Below are 18,039 nucleotides of genomic sequence, written 5' to 3' on the forward strand. Positions count from 1 at the left end.
TTCTCTACATTTCAAAATAAGATTCTTCATTTTAACATTTGACTATGTATAGAAAAGCATGCAACACTCACTTTCACCAATCCAATCGACGGCCGATGGATAAAACCAAGTCCTGACCCACACTGTTTTGTGAATCATTTATGATAATAAAATCAGTCACAACTTTCATTTATGATCACAATGTTTAGCCATTCTTTGTACAGTGCATGAATTAAATGAACACAAGACATCAGCAGCTACAGCATGATGAATGTGTACTAAATACAGTCAATAGGATAAGAGGTTATCCGATGCAAGGAAAAGGAAGGCTGTTCGAAGCCTCTTTTAAAAGCATGCTTGTATTTGAGAGACGTTCAGACAGCCTGAACCCAGAATACTCCTTTAATGACATAGCAGTTTAAACACCATGCCTATTTAAAACACTACACTGATGTTTGTCTAAAGCAGACAAAACAAGCTTCTCTTTGTTCCTGGGAAATGTTTTTGTTTCACATAATATGACTTTATAGCTTTAGATGAAGTTTTATGATTATTTGCATAATCAACTATAGATTCAGATCAGGCATCGGGGGAATTTCAGTTTTTGCTTATTTTGGGGTAGATTCTAGATCTGAAATCACAAACTCACAGAATTGCTAATGAAACCTCAGTAAGATTAAGCCTGTAAGGTTTGCAAACCAAACTTAATATGACTTAAAGTCGGCATGAAACTGAAATTGCGATGGTAAAATGTATAAATGCCTTTGACTATCATGTTGTTAATATTTTATTTTTGTGTAATAATATGTTGATTGTAGCCAAGTTTTATCTACACAAATGTAGATTTGTTAAAGTTTCTCCATGATATGAGACATTTAAAAATGATTTTAAAATTTTATTTCAATCCTTAAAAAAAAAAAGAAAAAAAAAGTGCCTTAAAACTCTCTAAATTACTGGCAACATATATGGATTCATCTGTTATATGCTTTTTATGTTCTTGTATTATTTTTATTTATTTATTTTATAATTATTTTTATTTTGTTTACAATATGCTGCTTGGTTTTATTTTAATGTGTTTAGCAATGATAATATGTTCATTGCCTCTTTGTTTTTGTTTTTTTTTTGTGTGTTTTTTTAAGATTTAATAAAAAAAGAAAGAAAAGAAAAGAAAAAACACTGAAATTTCAAAGTCTTTTCCCCATTGAGTGAAACGCTTGTCAAACAAGAACAAACGTAGGGCGGGACTTGATTTTGTCCATTAGGAATTGATTGGATGGAAGTGGTTTGCTATTGGTCCATCTCACATGAGTGACAGGTTTCCCCGCCTACCACCCAAGAGGGAGAGGAAGATATTTTGAATAAAGATTAAAAATTAAAGAGAGAAGAACACATTAATTAAAATAAATAAATAATGATGCACAAGGATAAATCCTTTATAATTAATACCGCAAAATGAAAAAATAAGAAATGTAAATTTTGAGTTCACGTGTAAAATAAACAAAACAATATTTTATAACATTTATATATAATGTATATTTAGTGCATCATAAACACGTGAAGTATATGCCTGAATGAGTAAATAACTTTTCTGTATGATGATTTTTAAGAAAACCCATACAAATAGGAGCAACAAACCCAAAACAAACACTGAATTTAGATCACTTTACTACCAAATCCGTTGTCCCATTTCACCCTTATGGGGAATTTCTCTCTCTGCCTCTAGATAGCGATAGCTGTTCTCTTCAGAAACAGCAGGAAAAAAGAGAAAGAGCGAAATCGTGACGTGGCAGAGTCAGTGTGGAGAGCAGAGAGACAGCAGCAGCTTAATCTTCATCTTCATCATCATGTGGACGCTTCTCCTCACTGCCCTACTCCCATCCGTCGTCTTATCATATGAAGTGGACACGAAAAAACTCAATGGTCTTGCGAAGGCCAGAGTGGAGGTGAGGAAAGCTTTTCATTCAGTGTCAGTCTCTGGACGGATGATGCATGTGTGTGTGTGTTCAGAGATATTCGGCTTGAGAACATCAAATGAGAATTTACCTGAGGACATGACTCGCCTGCTTGTGTAACTAGACATTCGGTTTAATTTCTCAAAAGCTCCGACGTTTCTACGCAATGTTTTTCATGAACGTGTAATCCCTAGAGTAAGGGACACATTCAGGAAATATAATAGCCTGTGTAAAGGTTATGTTTTTCTGGTGAGCAATAAGAGATTCATAATGGTTCATAATATCTCAGGTTTTTAGTCATTCATGTTTATAAGCTGACGTGTTTGTTTCTGGGTCAATGCAGACTGTTTTATTGAACGATACTTGTGTAGCGAAATTAAATCTACTGTGTTTTGCTCGTTTTGCTGCCTGCCGCATTCATTAGTTCAAATTCAATGTCATAATATAAGTCTGTATAATATTTACATTTCAAAATAAAAGCCAGGTTGGTATCACCTGAGGAAAGGTTTTAAGAAAAACAAATGAATCACCTTTAAAAACATAAAATAAAAAAAATAGAATAAATGCTTATTTTTATAAGTAAACATTATACCAACTTCCTCGTCTTTGAATTTGATTGGCTGAATGCTGATATACACTCCAACACTGTGACTTCATTTTGTGTTCCAGACAGATTTTCAAGTCTGTATTAGTGGTAGGGATTTTTCAGTGACTTTGCAGATTATACCTTAGACCAGTAGGTGGCAACAAGGGATCATCTATTTGAGTCATTGAATTATTCACTCATTTGTTCAAAATCTCTGAATCATTCAGGAATGAAACACCACGACTGTGTGTTATTCAGAGATGCACAATGCTTAATTCAGTTTTGACTTTCTTGATAATATTGTCTAAAATGTAATTTACTCAACTTTTTTATTTTTTTTTAAGCCAAAGTATCAAATTTGCATGTACGTGAGTGAAATTTGCTAAAACCCGCTAAAATCATGAACGCAGACAGTGAAAAGTCCCAGTGCCGATGTACTAAATGTCAGTACTCTTGGAACTCTAGTGGCCGATCATATTAATTTTACACAACATTTAGTTTCCAGAAGTGAATTTATTATTTATTATTTCTCAACTTTCACCTGCAGACATGTGGTGGATGACAGCTGAATAGGCTGAGGGAGGTAAGTTGACATAAATAATATGTTCTGTAGACAAAATAATGATAATGTTAAAGTATTGCTAAAAACTTTACATCAACTCACCTGGTTATGCTGAATTATTTTCTTCTTTCTCCTCTCAATTCACAGGTCAAGGCCTTTGTGACCCAGGACATTCCTCTTTAGTATCCTTTTTAGTCAATCAGTTATGGAGCACAAGATTGCTAAGGGTTCATTTACATGACAGTGATGTACTCAAAACATAAAAGTTTTTCCTTTGCGTTTTCAGTCTACAGACGTCAACGTTGTCAAAACGATCCGCATTCACGCGGATCTGCGAAAACGACTAAAAACGCTGTATTCTGCTGTCAGGCCAGTAGATGGCGATGTCACTTTGTAAAGAAAAACTATGTGCCTATAGACTGAACTCGTAATACGCATGCGCATGACGTCACCGTTTTCACTAATTCATATTTTTGTAGTTTACACAAGACAATAACGCTATCGTTTTCAAAAACTTGCACTTTGAAACTCGTTTTTAAAAGTTGCGTTTTCAGGCCACCAAAATGCAGTTGATGTGTAAATGAATTTTTGTTGTTGATGAAAACAGTGTCGGTTAAACAGCCCCTAAAACACATTATAATTTGACCATATTTAAAAATGTTGTAATATATAACAATAAAATGTGTTATTTTTAATATCTGCATAACAGGAACGCTTCTTCTAATTCAGGAACACTGATTGGTTGCTTCCACATATTTCCAACCAAATTGTCAATTGGATAAAGCAATTAGTGTATGCTTTTTATTGCAATGTAAAAGTTGCTTTTAAAATGATTTATGTTCTGTATTATGACACATTTAACTACATATTAAAACATGAAATAATTTAAATATCTCTATTTATTTCTTTCAAAGCAACAAATTGATCATTCATTCTTTCATATTTTGAACTGTTATTTCTAATCTTCCATAGTGACAAGAAATGTTCTGTATCACAAAGAATAAAAGTGCATCCTTAATGAATAAACATATTTATTCATTTTTAATTTAATTATATCCATCTATTCATGTTTTATTTATACATTCATAATATTAATTCTTCTCAATGTAACTTATGTTTAACCTAGAATATGTGTAAGTTAAAAAACAACATCTTTTGTCCTAAAATGTAGTGATCTTTTTACAATGTTTTGTCTAGCACTGTTTCCACTCCCTTCTCACTTTTCCGTTCCCTCCAGACCTACAGTATATTCTGAGTGTCTTTACCGCAGCTTTACTTCAGTTCTCAAGCCCGTGCATCTTCAGGCCACGGCAGATCAGGTGACCATGCATTCTGTGGAGGGACAGAAGTCTGTTCTGTGATTCGATCTTTTACAGAGTTACAGATTTAAAACAGATTAACTTGCAGTTGTTCAGGTCGTTGTCATCTGATACGCAGTGGCGTGTCCACACCCATCACCTTTCAATCATTTCTTTGTTCACCTGGAACGCAATACATGTTTTTACAGAATCTAATGCTGTGACGGAGACGTGTGTAATTCTCAGCACTTATTTCTGGTATCTGTCAGTGAGTAGACAGCTTTAAGTGTTTAGTACATCCTTAATGTTCATCCGTTCAGCCACAACCTGGTAATGAAGCATATTCCTGGGGCCGACCCTGAACTCGTCCTTCTCGACCACTACTATAAAGAACTAGATGTAAGTAAAATATGTCAATGTGTATCAAATTGAAATGATAATGTCAGCGTCTTTTAAAACCAGGATTAGCATTCTCAAACTACCATTTCTACTTCAGTGGAGAGTTTGAGTGAAGCCTGTTCTGGGAATTGTCACTTACATGATATGTCTGCTGCATAGTTACAGGTTTTTAACTATTTAGTGAGCAGTAGTAACCTATTTTTTTTCTTTTTCTAGTGTTAGAAAGCACCATTAACACTTGTGCAGTCTTCGTTTAAGGGGCTGCACTCGTGGTCTTCGGGGTCTCTGGAGACCCCGGCAACAAAATGCAATTTTGTAACAATATAATATATTTTTTAAAAACCAATGTAATTTTATTCTGTTTATTAATGTTTTTACTCAACATCTGTGCAGTTTTTGGAGGATTTGTGATATCTTTTAAATTTATATAAATAAATTAAAAAGTATTTTTTTAAATAAGTTTTTATGCAAAAGCAGCTTTTTATGTAAAATTAACTTTATAAAAGGCCCAGATTTCCAACTTTCATTCATGGGGATAACGGATAATTTGACATGTTTAGTGTACGATTTTTGCCCATCTTTTGGAAAATGCAGTTATAAAAGTAAAAAACATTTTTACCAGTAGATGGCTGCAGAGCTCCACTATTTGCTATGTGCTATTTGAATGACTGAAAGATGTCTTTTCACAAGTTTTTTTCAGTTGGATTCATATCTAAATGTTATGAAATCACAATTATAACAATAAAAATTACTTTTTGTCAAAGTTTAGCATTTTTTGTACTGAAAAAAATCAGTAATTATTTTTTTACACTAACATAAAAACAAGATATCACTCCAATTTTTATTATTTTTTTTAATTTGTAGATCTTAAAAGTGTTAACCACCGTACAAAGTCTCATGCCATTTGGACAAAGAGAACTTTTTTTTATTTTTTTTATTTGAGCAAACATAATTTGTGGGTCAAAAAGACCCCGAAGACCGCACAAGACTTGTCTAGATGCCTATAATCCGCCGGGCCCATTTGTTATTGAATGTGTCGATGCTTCCGGTCTCATCTGCATCCGATTATTTTTAGCTGTACAAACAGCCTGTATGCTGCTTAATATTTCAAATTTTTATCATATTATTTTAATGTATTGTCATAATTGTAAACGCACTGTTTTGAAGCTCAAATATATTTAGCATTTACTGCACTTTGTTATTCTTGATGCTATTATGAATCGGAAGTCTCGCACATTCACAGAAAATAGCTTACTTCCGTGTTGCAAATGGTGGATTAAGGTTTTTGTTCTTTGTTTATTATTATTAAAATAATGAGAGCGAGCAAGAAATGCGTCATCCAAACTGACCCAAATATACTTTGATAAACATATTTGTATTTTAGAGCAGTCCGGTCGGATTTCGCGGGAAATTGCAGACAGTACGTCATTCGCCCGTGCGTGTCACAACGAACGAGAAAAAATGATCATGAATCATTCAAAACGCCAAAACTGAGACGCATGCAGTTTTATTTTTAACCACTAGAGGGGACAAAAGTTACACAGTATAGCTTTGATTTCTCCTTTATAAATGTGATGTTTTTTAACATTTGTTGTTAAGCAATGATGTGACGTAGGCTACCTGTCTTCATGCACTTATCATACCTGACACTGATAAATGATGCCGTATTTCTCTTCCAGAGAATCCCATTATCTGAAATGACTCGCACTGAGATAAACAACCTCTTGGCCAAGCTGGGATTTTATAAAAAAGAGAATCCCGAAGACCAAGTGCCAGAGGAGTTCCGCTTCTCTCCGGCGAAAGACAGTCCCTTTGAGGAACACCAGTCCACCAGCCCACCCCATAAGACTGATACAGACCAATCAGATGTGGATTCCCAGCACACAGATCTGTAACCCCTTATATAAGAGCGATGGTGTGGGATATCAGCATTGTGAGAGCTGGTTGATTTGAAATTACCGTGAGAACTAAAACTGAGCCAGACGAGCTCTCTCCAGAGTTGCTCTCCTTGTTCCACATTATTGCTTAAAAATAGTTCGCCACACATTCAGCAACTTGGTTTGAGTGGCATTATTCAGTTCAGACACTGATTGGAAAATATTTAGAAGTTCAGAGTAAGTGCAAGCTTGTGTGTGAATAGTTTATGTTTGTAGCAGTGAAATGATACGGTTGTCTGCTCTCACTGTACTGTACACAACCTTATTTCTGCCCAAAGGGGACGTTAATGATGTCCACAGCTGTAAAAGCCTGAGACTGGCTGGGGACTGATGATCTGTGTTCACATGGGCAGAAATCAGGCCTGCAGACAGACTGGGAGCAGAAAGGTACCACTGAGAAAATAAAGGTTTGAAATATCACAGTGAATGAGTGTTTTTTTATTATTATTATACAATAGAAATTATGTGAAGCCCTTAAAATAAGAAGAAAATAAAATAGTTCATGTTTAAGAGAAATTTGACAAAAGACAAACCTGTTTTTAAAAAAATATATATATGTGACCCTAGACCACAAAACCAGTCATAAGTTGCCCAGGTACACTGTAGCAGTAGCCAACAATACATTGTATGGGTCAAAATTACCAATTTTATCTTTTATGCCAAAAATCATTAGGATATTAAGTAAAAAAATCATGTTCCATTAAGATATTTTGTAAATTTCCTACTGTAAATATATCAAAAAAGTATTTTTGTGAGTGGATATGCATTGCTAAGGACTTCATCTGGACAACTTTAAAGGTGATTTTCTCAATATTTAGATTTTTTGCACCCTCAGATTCCAGATTTACAAATAGTTGAATCTTGGACAAATATTGTCCTATCCTAACTTATTTATTCAGCTTTCAGATGATGTATACACTTTTTAAATTTCAAAAAATTGACCCTTATGACTGGTCTTAAAAATTCCATATCTTTAATTATTAAAATGAATAGATTTTAAATAATAATTTTATTTCTCACACACACACACACACATATATATATTATATATATATATATATATATATAGAGAGAGAGAGAGAGAGAGAATATACCATCTTTGTTGTTTCTACATTATTTTGGAGAGTCAATGTCAAAAGTGTTACAATATATAAATAAAATATATATAATAAAATATATTAAAAACTTTGTTAGATGCAATTAAATCACAGAAAAAATGTGATTTAATAATTTCTTTTATTGATTGACAGCACTTATATAAATACATTTTATATATGTGTATATATTACACACATATAAAATTATTATATATATATATTATATATATTACACACATATAAAAATTTTAGCCCTAAAAGTCAGAAAAAAATAAAATGGTTCATGTTTAAGAGCAATTTGACATAAGACCAATGTTCAATAATTATATTAATAATCAAAACAAACCTGTTTTATATACACATTTCTGTTCTTATTAAAATGAATATATTTTAAATAATTAGAATTATTTTGTGTGTAATAAAATTGTTTTTAATTATTAAAATGAATATGTTAAATAATTTTATAAATATATTTAAAATATACCATCTTTGTTGTTTCTACATTATTTGAGATTAAATGTTAAATATATTAAAAACTTTGTTAGATGTGATTAATTACAGAAAATGTTATAATTGCCAACACTAATTATATATATATATATATACACACACACACACACACACACACACGTAAAGCTCAATATAAAGTCACGTTGCAATCTTTTAGATTTCTTATTTCAGCAAGTGCAATAAATGACACATTTTTGGTATAATTTATGGTTTTAATGATTACTATAAGAAACCATAGTGTAGGGAAATACTGAGTGAACAGTAGTTTTTGAATGAGTGTGTACAAACAATTACGTTCACCTTTGCTTGTGAATTAATGCTAATTTGACCTTCTCGTGCCACCTTCAAGTACCAAGCGAAGTCGTGGTTTCTGCAGTAGTTCTCTTTCTCGTCTTCAAAAGTCCATGTTTTTGTCATTAAATTATGTGCAGTCATTAAAACAATTAAAACTAAATCCATCTTTAGAACCAAATATATAAACATTATTGACCTTTTCAGATGAATTTACTACTAATACATTATTATTATTATTCTCAAATTGACTCATGACTCATCTAGGGTTACTCATATATACACCGTTTAAATTACACTTCTTTATTGGCTGAAAGCCGTGTTATAAAGATGTACAAAAACAGACCCTGCGAGACAGCTTTATGTTTTAGGGACAAACGTCATTGCTTCCAAATAAAGTTCAGGAATATGAACAAATCCAAAATATACTCATCCATAAATGAGCATAAGTGCATTTATACATGCATGCAGCTATGTTTGTGTGTTTTATATCACTTCCTTCTGACTACGAGGAACAAGGCTAATGTCTGACACCTCTGGAGAAACTAACACAAATGGTCTGTGTTCAGTGTAAAACCAAACGTTCAATTAAAAATATCAATTAGCTGAGTGAAAAACATGTTTCAAAACAGTTGATGAGCTGCATCTCGCACTAAATGGCTGAAGACATAACAAGCAGTGAGTAATTTTTCTTGCAACGTTTTTAAATAAACAATATCGTATACAGATGAAAATATAACTTTTTTTTAAAAAACAGAACTAAAACTTCAAGTAAACTTGTGAAAAGCATGCAGGACTGAGCTCTATTAACAGCAACAGTACCGTGGAAAAGGTTTAAAGCATTTAAAACCATAGATATGGGCAATCAACATAAAATAATGCTTCGTTTTTAACACATGAAGATCAAGTAGTAGGCATCAACACATGGCTAGGAAGTGTATTAAATCTAACTTGCAATTTTCTTTTTCTTTTTTTACCATCAATAAAACATTTTGGTACATTTACCTTTTTTGGATCAAACTACAGTTTGTTTAAAACTACTGTTAAAAAAAAAATAATAATAATAATAATTAATTCATAAAAAATACCTTTTACGGGAGGAACTGTTTGGATCTGTCTGGAAAGTAAACACGGTTTTAACCGATGAAATGTAACAGGACAAGAATGCTTTTGATAAAACATTTGAAAGCGTCAGTGTTGAGCATCAGAAGTCAGTGCTCCGCTGAGCCCGGGCCATCATCATCTCATGCTTGCGTAGATGGTTAACCAGCGACTGCACGTACGTGAAGACACACTTGGAGTCTGGTTTCTTACCCATTATCATCATGTCCTCAACCTCCAGCAGGGGCATGCAGTCAGCATAGGCCCTAATGTAAAGAGACAAGCACAGACAAATTATACAAACGAAATGATTTCTAATGTCCTGTATATGCCGTCTACACTAGTCAATTTATCAGCCTAACCAGCAGGGGGCAGCACTGCCATAGAGAAATTAATTTTTCTTCCAGTAAAGCAGTACAGTTAAGCTGTAATAAAGCTAAGCATGCTCCGAATTACCACAGAAAATCATTTTGATTTTCTTTGTGAAATTAAAATTGTGTTTGGGTCATTGACGAATAAGGTTTTTAAAAGTGCAATAAAACATAATGGAGATATAAATTAATTTTAAAGTTTTATTAAGTGTTAACAATGAGATTATGTGGCTTTTATAACCAATTAACACTTATTTTGTCATTTTTTTTTTACAAGATGGACAAAATTTGTCACCAAAAAAGCTTTTTTCAGTTTTACCGAATGACACTTTTGGTTACTCCGAAGGACGATATTTTTAAACAATGCTAACAGGCTGATATCTAGCTAGCTAGTAAAAGGACAATCAAACATTTTATATTTAGTACAAGTTTTTAAAGTATTACAACATTTTCCATGTTTTACAGCGGTTGTACCGAATGACCTGATGTTTCGGGACATGTGTATGAGCAGGTGAAAACATGAATGTTTCAAATAGTTAAGAGAGTTAGTTACTTTGTTTCATGATCATGTGGTCCTTTGCAGGTGTCTGAATGATGTCACATCCTGTCAAATGATATTGACCGCATGACTTGATCCAAAATGTTCCCTTTATATTGGTTACTCCGAATGACATCAATGAAATTTATTCTCTCATAACAAAGCAACGACTTCTACACATAATTTTAAAACCATTTTGCACTATGTTGATATATGATGTTATAAAATCATGAAATGGCTGCATTGTCCTTTGGACGGTTAAACCGAATGACCTTTTGACACTTCAGAATCTTTAAAATACCTTTATATATAGCAAAATATAATTAAAACCTTTAGGATTCAATAAAACAGATCTAATTGTACTACCTTACATATTTTTTACATAACTTTTATTATTATTATTATTATTATTAAGGCCTTCGGACAAAAAAAAAAGAAAAAAAAAAGACCCGTCACATCATTGACCCGTTTACAGAAATGCGCCTACAATGCAACGAGGCACTGCGCTGGAATAACAGAGTTTTGAAAACAAAACATTATGTGTGTTAATATGAGACTAGCATGATGATATTATAAATTATAAATGGGTCTACATAAAAATATAGAGCTATTTTATATAGTAGGAACCTTGCATACATTTAATGGTGTGTGTAGAAATTTTAAAAGGGGGAAGAAATACAAAATATATTTTAACATTTAAAAATAGATACCAAATATGCATATAGTTTTGTGAAAGAAAATAAAGCTTTCTCAATAATGTCATGCTTATTTTTCCTCGCATAGTATGAATGGGTCTATTTTTATGTTTTACGAACCTTGCCTAAATATAAAATAAATATTTTCATATTATATGTGAGGGTCCTTGGCACAGTTTTTTGTTTTTAAACCCTCTAAAATGCACTGCTCCACTGTAAGTGCATTACTGTAAACAGACATTTTTGCTTGTGTTAATAAAATTAGAAATGATGGTCTGTGGTAACCGACAGCATGTTGCAGCAGATTTAAGTTGTATTGAATTCTGAATAATTTCCTCTTTGCTCCTTTTTTAATTCAAGGTTCTTATAAAGACAAAAGAGAAATCTTGCGATAACAAACATTTAACACGTGCCAAGAACAAGAGTTCTGTTTTGTGTCCGATGTGCTCTTTAAAGCGCAAGCTAAACCAGCGTATTTGAGTACGTCTGCTCATTTCACATGTCCAAGAGCAGTACCATGTTTGGGCATCAGCGTCTTCAGTGCAGTTTGTCGTTTCATATGCTTTCCCTCCGACAAACCGGGCGAGCTGGCAGACGCACAATATTTTGTTATGCTAATCGTCAGAAACTGACAAACAACACGCTGATATAAAGACCTTGTCATGGTGCGCGTGTGAGACCGAAAGGACTTACCTTTTAAGCCGAATGTCTAGGTGTGGTACAATTGAATCCAGTGCATCTCGTGTGACAGTTTTAATCTTAATATGTTTTGACTCATAATGCATTCTGCTCCATGTGATTTATTAAGCTGTTGATGTGTCTTCCAGTCATGTGAGTGTATATGATTTAAATGAGTGAATAAATTAACGAGTGCACCTTAGGCTGCACAATATAACAAAATGAAATCAATATTGCGATATGGCTTCATGTGATACATAATTAATTAAATATATGCACTGATATTAGTTTTTATTCATATGTGAAGAGTTCAGATGCAAAAATCTCTAAGTCCGTCTGACATTTTCTTTTAAAATAAGCATTTTTTTTTTTTTTACCAGGCTCTTATGTTTAGGTTCAGTCATTTCATTTTAATGGCAATGAAAAGGTTATTAGTCAGTTATTGAAATGCCTTATTTTCAAAAATGTCACTTAACAAATTTGACTGTCTTTGTCCATATGTGCTTTTTTCGCAAAAAACCTCCACCTCTTTGGACAACAAGACATAATAAAACATCCGTTTCTGTCAGTTTTACAGCAGCAAAATGAACACTGTTGTGTTTACTTGCTACTCGCGAAATCCTGTCATTGTCACTGTAATGTTTGCAAAACATGATAACTTGCAGCTCGGTAATTGAAAGCGGCTCATACAAGGGGCTGAACTTCAGATTTCAAATCGATATTTGTGTGATTAAAATCAAGTCGACTAGTCGATGATGACGTCATTAATGAACAAATAAGGAGCCGTTCACACAGCTGATTCCAATGAGCTACTTTTCCCATTGTTTTTCTATGTAAATATGTGCTAGACGGATGTTTATGACCGTTCTAAAAATTTCGTAAAAGTTCAGATCAGTTCAACGTTTAAAAACACTGTCTCTACTGATAGTGAAGCTGTGTGTTTTAGTTACTAATAAATATATGCTAGAACTTTTCAGTGTCTAAGCCATTTTATTGATGAATCATAAAGTGTTGACACTGTATGCACGCTGTCTGTGTTTGCACGTAACGTAGCAGCAAAGTTTACAATGGCGACTAACGCACCTGTACAATAAGTTGTTTAAAACGTGCATTCATCCAATCAATATCGAGCATCCAGATGGTTCAATCAAACATATCTTGTGGAGCGCTCTGTATGTTGGATACAAAGCGTAAATGTGGACTTCAAAGATTTCTTATGCTATTGCACCCTCTATAGGCCATGACCAGCAACTAGTCGGCGTCATGCTTAAAGCATCATGGCAGAGCATTAAAGTCAATGCAACCCCTAAGTAATACGCACACTGTCATTCATCTTAAAATCATATGATTCGATTTGAGTCTTTTAAATTGGTTCTTCTGTGGACTTACAGGCTTTTGCTGACAAAGAGAGGTGGCGTTTAACCGTTTCTACCAATGAACTGGTATTTCTCAATGGGAATCCGCTGGGATTTAGCGGATTTGAAGCAAAAGTATTTGATGAAAGTATACTATGTGTGGAAAGCATTCGCTCAATGTCATTATCTAATTTTTGATGTAGGAGTCATTTAGCAGGTTTTGCATCCAAACTCTTCATTTTATTTTTACATTTTTCATTTCACTGTTTTTTCTACAGTTTTTATAGCAGTTTTTGTTTATTTTAGTACATCAAATTAAACTAAATGAGAAATATCACCTTGACAGCTAACTGAAAATAAATAAGTATTTGATTTGTTTCCCCCCCAGTTACAAAAATTGTTTTAATGGTTTTAGTTTCAGTTAAATATAATAACCTTGCTCTCATATCTTTTTTTCTTTAAACAAAAAGTTAAATATATAATTTATATTTGATTATTTTGAATTCTTTCACTTACATACACAGTCTACTTTCACTAAAGATAAAAGAATGTGTTTGAAGGTTTGTTTCTTCCATCATGTTTGGTTCAAATCCAGCCCTCTTGCCAGTGCCAAGATTGGCCGAGTTGCGTTTGATCTGAGTCTCACCGTTTGCTCTGAGTTTTGACCCTAGGAGGAGTTTTTGGTTTTGACCAAGCCCTTCTGCACCAATCCCCTGTAGAACTCCTGGAGGTACGTGTACACGCACTTCCAGTCCGGCTCCCGCATCCGCACCATATCCTCCACATCCAAAAGCTGCGGACAGTCTGCCAGCTTCCTACTCTCACGGCGACGAGGCCACGGGGAGGGACAGAGGAAGAAAAGAGGATAGAGAAAGGACGTAGAAACAACAGGTCGAGTGGGAAATATGAGGGCCAGTGAGGGGAGAGAAATGAGACACACAAGACAAAATCAAAAAGCCCACATTAAACTCTGTGATGACAGTGTTTTCATGCTTAACAATCACAACAAATATATGTGCAAAGACAAACAACATCAAATAGAGCAACAATGTGTCCATTTGGTGATCTTATTATGCAAATGTGCCTGTGAACAAGAACATTATGGGGACATTAACAGCAATGCAAAGAGTGACTACTAAACATGTAACCCTTCAGCTCCAGACAAACGCGGTTTGTCTGACTGTAAAACAGCCTGTTGAGTGTCTGTAGAAGCTCAGTGACAGGCTCATGCTGGAGCAGTGGAGACTGCACTCTTTAAAGGCACACATCTGTTACTGCTTGTAAAAAAAACACTACCACCTCAGAGACTTAAAGGTACAGTTAGCAATTTAATTGATATATGAATTTGACACCCATACAAACACACTTCGTTGCTCCGCCCCCAAAATAACTCTTTTTTTAAATTCCCATAAAACCTCAACAGTCTCATAGAACAAGCCATTTTTATTTTCTGCCCCACCCACGACTGCTGACAGACTCTGCCGGATTAGCATAGTTTCCACCCTGAGCGAGTTGTACACAGTCCGCCATTTTCTCCAGGCCGGGGTAACTGTAGCGACAAGAATACCTTGTCACAAACTTGTGCTGCCTGTATCCACTTTTATGTCCTTAAACATTCGTTTTTGGGTGTCGACAGCTTATAAAAACTTATTTCTGGGTTTTTTTAGCTTGTTAGCTGTACACCTTGTCACACAGCAGCTTTTAGACATTGTTCTGTTTTTTTGTAATAAGTCAGAAAAGACAAGGGAGGCAGCCTCACGCAATACAAACTCAATGGAGACGGTTGGATTGTTTTCCCCCCCGGTGGGCGTGGCTTTCAGATTAACATAAATGCGCTCTGTCTCTATGAGCTCTAGGAGCTCCGCCCTCTTCTTGAAAGGGGGCCGGGAGCAGCAGCTCATTTGCATTTAAAGGGACACACACAAAAACAGCGTGTTTTTGCTCACCCCCCAAAAGTGGCAACATGCTATAATAAATGATCTGTGGGGTATTATGAGCTGAAACTTCACATACACACTCTGGGGACATCAGAGACTTAATTTACATTGTGTATAAAGGGGCAAAATAGGTCCCCTTTAACACGGGTCCTAAAGCTTTTGCCTGAACATACCCCTTCTTTTTACAATTATATTCCTCTTTGATAATGTTTCAGTTGTAGCCTAATGTAAGAGTCAGACTGGTAATCCGAAGGTTGCGGGTTCGATTCTTAGTACCAACAGGAAATGATTAGGTGCCCTTGAACAAGACACCCACTGCTCCGGGTGTATGTGTCCACTGTTTGCAGTATGTGTGCGTTCACTACTCCTGATGTGTGTGTACTAACTTGGACGGGTTAAATGCAGAGTACACCTTTAGAGCATGAGTTACCATACATCATGTCATGCCACTTCTTATCTCTCTTTCTACAGTTTTTCTTCAAATCTCCCTCTTGTTTGCTCTCTCTTCTTCCCCATCATGAGTGGACACGCCCCCTACTACTGATTGGCTACAAGACTGTTGTTCGTTTCCCAAAAGGTTGGTTGAAACTAAGTTCCGTCGTTGCAAACAGTGTTCCAATGGAACCATTGCTGGCTAATGATGCTTTTGGGAAACTATCAGTTCAATCCACTTTGTTTTTTTCTCCTATTTCCATATCCAGGACTATGTACAAACACATTTTTTCAGCACACAGAACAGATATATAGCAAATATTCACAAAATTGTTTGTTTGGGTGTTGATTTCAATTTTCAGCAGTGTTTCTCAGAAATCGCTTACTGCACATTTAATCTGTTTTCAGACCTGTAGATTGTTTACTTTGTTTCAAAACAGGGACTTAAATTTATACTATATTGCATTTTCTCTTTGGTTCAGTTCAGTTTGTCAACTAATACAGTTATCAAACGTTAACAAATGAAACCGTATTTTTACCAAGGACAACCAAGACACATGGGATTTGGCGGCAACAGCTAAACGCTGCAGTCATGAACTAGCATCTAACAAGACTGAATCCACCTTCAGGCCAAACGCCACTAATGACTCTCAAAATGAAGCAATTACAGATGGTGCCTTTAATGATGACGACAGTCAGGGTAGTGAGATAAACCAGTGTTCACAGTCAGGTGAAGGAAGATGACACAAGAGAAAGTGTGTCAACTGGAATTATCTGGACACAGACCAGCCAGGTCAAAGGTAATGAAAGGGGAAGCAGGTTAAGGCCTATTCTCAGGCTATTCTCTGCTCTTCCGTTATTTGAGCGTTCAGCTGGATGTTTCTCATTTAAAAAGGAGCTTAAAAGCATGAATGTTATGTTACTGGGAAATGGAAAAGGAGCGGAGGAGAAATGTAAATCACTTAAAAAGCTAGTAATTAGGGTTTAGTTATTTAAGTGGACCTGACTAAAGGAAATGACAGCTATTAAAAGATGATTAATCCAAGAGGACTGGAGATGCAGGTCGGATGAACTTGTTAATAGGTTTGGTTGTATTAAAACAGGCTCAGAAACAAAACAATACAAAAAGACATCAATATCCAAGATGGATTATGAGCAATAACTGATGTTACATACCATTCAAAAGGTTGAGGCCAATAAGATTTTTTTAATACTTTTATTCAGAAAGGATGCATTAAATTGATCAAAAGTGACAATAAAGATGTTTATAATGTTGCATAAGATTTCTACAGTAATTCAAAATAAATGCTGTTTCCAATCAGCAAATCATCATATTAGAATGATTTCTGAAGGATCATGTGACACTAATGTTACTGACAATTCAGCTTTGTATCACAGAAATAAATTACATTTTACATTTTATTTAATATATTACAATAGAAATCAGATATTTTAAAGTGCAATAATATTTCACAATATTACTGCTTTTACTGTACTTTTGATCAAATAAATGCAGCCTTGGTGAGCAGAAAAGACTTCAAACTTTCAAAAGCATTAAAAAAATCTTACCAGAGTTTGCCTAAGTGTGTTATCTGAAGTTTGAAAATAATAGAAACATGGGGCAATTCACTAAAAATCAATTGCACACACTATCGGCATAGTTTCTAAATCTGATTCACCTAAGAAATTATGCAAATCAGGTGTTGCCACAAACACGCCTACAAAATGATTCCATACAATAGAGTGCAACAGTTCCCACCCACTTTTTTAGCGGCGTTGGTTCCAGAAGCATTTTTTCCATTTATTTCTCCCATAAGGATTTTTAAAAGTCTTTGTTAAAGCGTTATAAGCCAATCCAACCAGCTACGAGAATCACAGCATTATAAACTTTGATTTGAAGCAAAAAAGTATTTGAAAATCGGACAAAAGTACAAAACTGTGTACTTAAAGGCTTTATTGAGGGAAAGAACTACAATCCCATTAAGCATTGCGAACAGCATAATCAAATAAAAAATGGAGAAATATAAAACTATGCATTTAAAACTGTTGATTATAGCAATAAAAACAATATATTTTAAGTTTATTGCAAAATATTGGTGTGATTTGTTTGCTGTGACTATAATTGGTGGAATTTTCAGTACAGCATTATGGGTAATGTAGTTTTTCACCACAAATTCTGCTGTTAAACACTGAATATAGCTGAAATAACGAGGGCTGATGACTTCAACAGAAGCAAATACCATCGATTAACAACCTTGTAGCTCACAGTAAGGCTGTATTTAAAGTTTTATAAGTTATCATTAAAAATCAATTTCCCTATG

The 18,039-nt window shown here is 34.4% G+C and overlaps 2 protein-coding genes across 2 annotated transcripts in view; one reads left to right on the forward strand and one right to left on the reverse strand.

Annotated features, from left to right (window-relative positions):
• The first annotated feature begins 1,767 nt into the window (after positions 1-1,767).
• Positions 1,768-7,119, forward strand: selenom (selenoprotein M). Its single transcript, XM_067407387.1, has 5 exons — positions 1,768-1,922; positions 3,065-3,100; positions 3,227-3,261; positions 4,698-4,776; positions 6,456-7,119. The coding sequence occupies exons 1-5, from the start codon at positions 1,824-1,826 to the stop codon at positions 6,669-6,671; spliced, it is 465 nt and encodes a 154-aa protein (XP_067263488.1). The 5' UTR covers positions 1,768-1,823; the 3' UTR covers positions 6,672-7,119.
• A 1,400-nt stretch (positions 7,120-8,519) lies between these two features.
• smtnb (smoothelin b) overlaps positions 8,520-18,039 on the reverse strand; it is an 81,514-nt gene continuing 71,994 nt past the window's right edge. The window contains 1 exon segment of the mRNA XM_067406060.1: positions 8,520-9,978. Coding sequence (XP_067262161.1) covers positions 9,816-9,978 — 163 coding nt within the window. The 3' untranslated portion in view covers positions 8,520-9,815.

The sequence above is a fragment of the Chanodichthys erythropterus genome, chromosome 13 (genome assembly GCF_024489055.1).
Source record: "Chanodichthys erythropterus isolate Z2021 chromosome 13, ASM2448905v1, whole genome shotgun sequence".
NCBI classification, from domain to species: Eukaryota; Metazoa; Chordata; class Actinopteri; order Cypriniformes; family Xenocyprididae; genus Chanodichthys; species Chanodichthys erythropterus.